This window comes from Pristiophorus japonicus, chromosome 4 (assembly GCF_044704955.1).
Source record: "Pristiophorus japonicus isolate sPriJap1 chromosome 4, sPriJap1.hap1, whole genome shotgun sequence".
NCBI classification, from domain to species: domain Eukaryota; kingdom Metazoa; phylum Chordata; class Chondrichthyes; family Pristiophoridae; genus Pristiophorus; species Pristiophorus japonicus.
The window spans coordinates 75,559,768-75,566,402 of NC_091980.1; the positions used below are offsets into that span (position 1 = coordinate 75,559,768).

Genomic DNA, 6,635 nt, shown 5'->3' on the forward strand with positions numbered 1-6,635 from the left:
ACTTCATACGGGCCCGGGACGTCGGAAATTCTGCCCCATAATCTATATGTGTCAGCCAGTGGCTCAGTTAGCAGCATTTTTGCCTCTGAATCAGAAGGTTATGGGTTCAAGTCCCACTCCAGAGACTGGAACACAAAAATCTAGTCTGACATTCCAGTGCAATATTGAAGGAGTGCTGCACTGTCGGAAGTGCTATGTTTCAGATGAGACATTAAACCGTCTGCACTCTCAGGTGGATGTAAAAGATCCCATAGCACTATTTCGAAGAGCAGGGGAGTTATCCTCAGTGTCCTGGCCAATATTTATCCCTCAATCAACATCACTAAAAGAGATCATCTCATCATTATCACATTGCTGTTTGTGGGAGCTTGCTGTGCACAAGTTAGCTGCCACATTTCCTACATTACAACAATGACCACACTTCAAAAAGTGCTTAATTGGCTGTAAAGCGCTTTGGGTTGCGCTGAGGTGATGAAAGGCCACACTCCTGGCTGGCCTCCCACATTCTACCCTACATAAACTTTAGGTCATCCAAAACTCGGCAGCCTGTGTCCTAACTCGCACTAAGTCCCGATCACTCATCACCCCTGTGCTCGCTGACCTATGGTTAAGCAATTCCTCGATTTCAAAATTCTCATCCTTGTTTACAAATCCCTCCATGACCTCACTCCCTCCCTATCTCTGTAATCTCCTTCAGCCCCACAACCCCCCCCCCCCCTCGAGATATCTGCACTCCTCAAATTCTGCCCTCTTGAGCATCCCTGATTATAACTGGTCAACCATGGGTGGCCGTACCTTCAGTTGCCTAGGCCCCAAGCTCTGGAACTCCCTCCCTAAACCTCTCCGCCTCTCTAACCTTCTTTCACCCAGCTCCTCCTTCACTCCCAGGCTCCTGGCTCCAAGGACCACTTACACCCTGAGACCAAATCCGAAGTACCACGTACACTGTTTCTTAAAACCTACCTCTTTGACCAAGCTTTTGGCCACCTGTTCTCATTTGTTCTTATGTGGCTTGGTGTCAAATGTGTCTATTTTGTCATAACACTGCTGTGAAGTGTCTTGGGACATTTTACTACGTTAAAGGCGTTATATCAATAAAAGTTGTTATATAAATGCAAGTCTTTCTTGGCTTGCTGTTCCCGTCACATGGCGGCGCTTTCCAGTTTCTATGGCAACTTCCTGACATCGCAGCCACGAACCTTCTGGAAACGGCGGCCACGATCTCGCGCGGCGAGCCGATCAGTTGTGTTCGCGCGAGAGTTGTTGTGCGGGCTCGAGAGTGGGAGTAATGGCGGCGGAGAGACCGATACCTCAGCTGATGGAAAGCTTCAAACCGGCCGGTGCCGGTGCCGGTGATAGCTCCACTGGCAACGGGGCTGGTAAGCACCGTCCAGCCGCGTTCAGATTCGGACACAGCGCAAGGGTGGCTCCAAGAAGCAACACGGTCATCGATGTCCCCAGGGGAGGGGGGATGAGGGACGCATGTTTCGGTTCAAGAGATCGGGGCAACTGCGAAGATTGAGTCCCCCACCCCCTCGTCTGTTGGCTGTAACTCCAGCTTTAGGCCCTCGCTCGCAATGATCCAGAGTTGCAATGTGGCGCATCAGCACCCGATCTCCTGTCGGTAGCCCCCCTCCCTCCTCCATTCAAAGCCTGAGGAGAGGAGGGAAGACCACTCTCTCGGGTTAGGCAGCAGCTGTTACTAGTGGCCAGTAACTTTCCCATCAAAGAAAAATACTGCGGATGCTGGAAATCTGTAATAATAAAGGCAGAATATGCTGGAAATACTCAGCAGCTCAGGCAGCATCTGTGGAGAGAGCAATCTCCCATTTTATTCATTTGTGAATACAGAACTTTGTAATTTTGTTTGAACTGAGCATGTTAGTACTGTGCTGAAAACAGATATTTCAAACACATTCTGTGGAGAGAGAAACAGTTAACGTTTTGACCTTTTGGCAGAACTAGACGAAGTTAATATTTTATAAGCTAACACAGAACCAGGGAAAGAAGGGGATGGGCAGTGATAGAGTGAAGGACAAGGTTCATTAAATGACAACTGGATGATAGTGCAAGGCAGAAAGGGTTGGCAATGGGACAAGTAAAGATACAAAAGATGGTCCAGAGGAGGTGTAAGTGGCAATGACCAATGGTAAATGACCAAGCTTACAGTCTACAGAGCAGTAGTGATACCTGCCCTCCTATATGGCTCAGAGACATGGACTATATACAGCAGACATCTCAAAACACTGGCGAAGTACCACCAACGCTGCCAAGATCCTGCAAATCCATTGGCAGGATAGGCGCACCAACGTCTGTGTGTGCTAGCTCAGGCCAATATCCCCAGCATTGAAGCACTGACCATGCTCGATCAGCTCCGGTGGATGGGCCACATCGTCCACATGCCTGACACGAGACTCCCAAAACAAGCGCTCTACTCTGAGCTCCAACACAGCAAGCGAGCCCCAGGTGAGCAGAGGAAAAGCTTCAAGGACACCCTCAAAGCCTCCTTGATAAAGTGCAACATCCCCACCGACACCTGGCATCCCTGGCCCAAGACCGCCCAAAATGGAGGAAAAGCATCTGGGAAGGTGCTGAGCACCTTGAGTCTCGTCGCCGAGAGCAAGCTGAAGCCAAGCGTCGACAGTGGAAGGAGCGTGTGGCAATTCTGGCACCCCACCCACCTGTTCCTTCAACCACCGGTTGCCCCACCTGTGACAGAAACTATGAAGAGTCCAATGCCGGACCTAATCACCTGAGAACTAATTTCTAGTGTGGAAGCAAGTCATCCTCAACTCCGAGGGACTGCCTATGATGATGATGAAATGGCAGTAGCAGAATCATCACCAACAGCTGCTGTCTGGGAAAAAATGGTAGCAATGGTTATGGTCTGAAATTGTTGAAATAAGGGTCGAGTCCAGAAGGTTGTAAAGTGCCTAATCGAAAGTTAAGGAGCTGTTCCTCGAGCTATCGTTGAGCTTCATTGGCACAGTGTAGGAGGCCAAGAGCAGAGAGGTTAGAGCGGGACAGAATTAAAATGGCAAGCGACTAGAAGCTAAGGGTTGTGCTTGTGGGCTGAACGGAGGTGTTCAGCAAGGGTGTTGCTATGGGAACACATATGCCTTTTTGTGAACTATGTGGAACATTCTTTGTTCTAGACCCCTCCATCACTTCTTTGATGACTGTTGGTGCCTACTTTCACCCCAAACTGGAAAATCTCAACAACTTCAGATCATAACTACTGCTCTCATTTTTTCAGACAGCGAGTGCAGATAATGGTTGTGCTGTTGCCATTTATAGCTCCTCTCGGTCCATTTTTTGTTTACTTGTCCCATTACCAACCCATTTTGCCTTGTACCATCATCTCTTTTATCGTTAATCTCTCCTGCCCTCTATCCTATCACAGACCTTCCCTTTTATTCTTTTCCTCCCTCCTCTTTCTACCCCCTTCGTTCTTTGGCTCTATACTTATAAACTGTTAAATCTCTAACTTCCAGTTCTGACAAATGGTCATCAACCAGAAACGTTAACTCTTGTTTCTCTCTCCACAGATGCTGTCTGACCTCCTTTCCCATTACACATGGCTTTTATTTTGCTGGATATATTCATTCTCTTGCTGCAGGAAAAAATACACCACTTTGTTTCTTAAATCCAGATGAGAGGGGGAGGGGGTGGTCTATATTTGGCAAAAAATCAATATACCTTCGATGTCATCCTGATCAGCTTGCGACATATCCTGTTTTAAGGTCTGTGTACTTTGCATAGGCAAGTGATTTGGCATGATGCAACATTGACAAAACCTGTGAATTTTTGCACCTATTGCGAGTAGGGTGATTGGCTACACAAGTATGGCAGTTTTGCAAACCGTTGTGAAAACAGTGGTTTCTGAGCAATAAATCATTTGCCCTCAAAAAAAGTATGGGTAAGTTAAATGTACAGATTATTGGATAGAATCAACAGAAAAAGTACACATTTAAGAAATACTTGGCTGTGAACTTGAAGTGCCATTAACCTACAGGGCTATGGACCAAGAGCTGGAAAGTGGGATTAGGCTGAATAGCTCTTTGTCAGCTGGCGCGGACACGATGGACTAAAATGGCCTCCTTCCGTGCTGTAAATTTCTATGATTCTTTGATTCTATGAAAACTGGTGCAAAGGTTAAAAAATACTTTAGGCTGTACTTAAATTTAAAACTTTTGTAGATGGGCCATGTGGGTAGTGCAAAGGAGTTTAAAGTCCACTGCTTTCTGTTGAAAGCTTACTTGTCAGATACATTGCACTATATTGTGCAGATGGTGAGAAACATTAATATGTTTCTTGCTATCTGCACAATATAGTGTGATGACTAATCAAAAAAAAGAAATTGGTTTGAGGGCTTAGTAGATAACTGACTGGCTACTTGGGTGAGGAACCAGAGGGGCACCGTTACCTGTTGAACTGAAGCAAAGGCTATCACCCTGTGGAGGGGGAATGGTGGATCTAAAGAGATTTTGGCCTCTAGTCAGAGTGACTGGAGGAAAAAGATAGCGAGGGGCCTGATCGGCAAATTGCTTTGAGTGAAAACAGGTTTGCAATATCTGAAGTTGGGTTTGGAAGCATAGTGTATTTTTTTATGCTGTAGTCTTCTATTCGAGACAGTGACTAATGAGTGCTGATTACTTTCTGGTAACTTGCCCAAGTGACCATTCCTCATGTATGAGCCTGGAAAGTGAGTGTCGACAGTTTGTTCAACTGAATGGGGCATTACAGCTGATCCTGTCCGCAAGTGAGCTGCATGTGCACTTTTCAGCAGGGGTCACCAGAAGGCAGTCGAGCATAAATCTTTGCTTTGTACATTGCACAGTGTCATCTATTTCATGAGTTGAGCAGAAAACTCCACAGCAACAAATTGCAAAAGTTTTTTTCCTCAAGCTATATTATCACAGGGAGGCCCTTTTACTAGAGAAATAGTTTCTAACTGAGAATTTAAAAAAATATATTAAAAATCTTGTACATGGATTGGACTCGGGTAAAAATTTCCTCTTAAGAATTCTGACATTCATAGAAAATAGGAGCAGTAGTAGGCCATTCGGCCCTTCGAGTCTGCACCGCCATTCAATATGATCCTGGTTGATCCTCTATCTCAACACCATGGGCCCAAGTTTCCACAAGAAAAAAACGGGCGCCCCTCCGAGCTGGGCGCCCATTTTTCGCGCCTAAAACGGCGCCTAAAAAAATCCTCGGTATTCTCCACCGACTTACAGGTGCTCTGGCACTCGGCGCAGTCAGCACAAGCTGTGGGGGGGGCGGAGCCAGGTCCTGGCGCTGAAAACAGTGCCGGGACCTCTGCACATGCGCGCTACAGTCGGCACGCAAGTGCAGTTGCTCCAGGCACCGAACTGTGTGGGAGGGGCCCGAAGCATGCAGCCCCTAGCCCTGGCCGAATGGCCTCACTGGGGCTGTGTGAATGAGGCTCCTCCCACGGCCAGCTCCTGCTCTTCCCCCCCCCCCCCGACCAGACCCGACACTCGCTCCCCACCCCCCAGCCGACCAGACCCGACCCGACACCCGCTCCCCGAGACCCGTCACAAGCCCCGACACCCGCTCCCCCGCCCCCGACCCGCTCCCCCCGCCCCGACCCGCTCCCCCCGCCCCGACCCGAGACCCGCTCCCCCCCGCCCCGATCCAAGACCCGCTTCCCCCGCCGCCCCGCCCCGACCCGACACCCGCTCCCCCGACCCGACCTGCGCCCCGACCCGACACCCGCTCCCCCCCCCCCCCCCCCGCCGAGACCCGCTCCCCCCCGACACCCGCTCCCCACCCCCCGACTGACCCGACCCGCGCTCCTGTTCCGACCCGACCCGCCTCCTGTTCCCGACCCGACCACCCTCACCCCTCTCCCCTCTCCCCTCCCTCCCTCACCCTCTCACCTCTCCCCCCTCTCCCTCTCCCCTCCCCCTCTCTCTCTCTCCCCTCCCCCTCCCTCCCTCCCCTCCCTCCCCCTCCCCCCCTCCTCTCTTCCCCTCCCCCCTCTCTCTCCCTCCCCCTCTCTCTCCCTCCCCCCCCTCTCTCCCTCCCCCCCTCTCTCCCTCCCACCCTCTCTCTCCCTCCCCCCCTCTCTCCCTCCCACCCCTCTCTCTCCCTCCCCCCCCTCTCTCTCCCTCCCCCCCTCTCTCTCCCTCCCCCCCCTCTCTCTCCCTCCCCCCCTCTCTCTCCCTACCCCCCCTCTCTCTCCCTCCCCCCCTCTCTCTCCCTCCCCCTCCTCTCTCCTCCCCCTCCTCTCTCCCTCCCCCTCCTCTCTCCCTCCCCCTCCTCTCTCCCTCCCCCCCTCTCTCTTCCTCTCCCTCCCTCCCCCCCGCTCTCTCCCTCCCTCAGCCCCGCTCTCTCCCTCCCTCATCCCCGCTCTCTCCCTCCCTCCCCCCCGCTCTCTCCCTCCCTCCCCCCCGCTCTCTCGCTCTCCCCTCCCTCCCCCCGCTCTCTCGCTCTCTCCCTCCCTCCCCCCGCTGTCTCCCTCCCCCCCCTCTCTTTCCCTCCCCCCCTCCCTCCGCCCCCTCTCTTTCCCTCCCCCCCTCCCTCCCTCTCTCTCTCCCCCTCCCTCCCTCTGTCTCTCCCCCTCCCTCCCTCTCTCTCTCCCCTCCCTCCCTCTCTCTCTCCCCCTC

The 6,635-nt window shown here is 52.0% G+C and overlaps 1 protein-coding gene across 2 annotated transcripts in view; it reads left to right on the forward strand.

The window, feature by feature from the left end:
* The first annotated feature begins 1,272 nt into the window (after positions 1–1,272).
* Positions 1,273–6,635, forward strand: part of LOC139262965 (zinc finger matrin-type protein 4-like) — a 57,273-nt gene continuing 51,910 nt past the window's right edge. For both annotated transcript variants that reach the window (XR_011593006.1, XM_070878356.1), the window contains exon 1: positions 1,273–1,379. Coding sequence is in view for 1 of the 2 variants with exons in the window: in XM_070878356.1 (XP_070734457.1) it covers positions 1,289–1,379 (91 nt within the window). In the remaining variant the exon portion in view is untranslated. The remainder of the gene's footprint in view (positions 1,380–6,635) is intronic.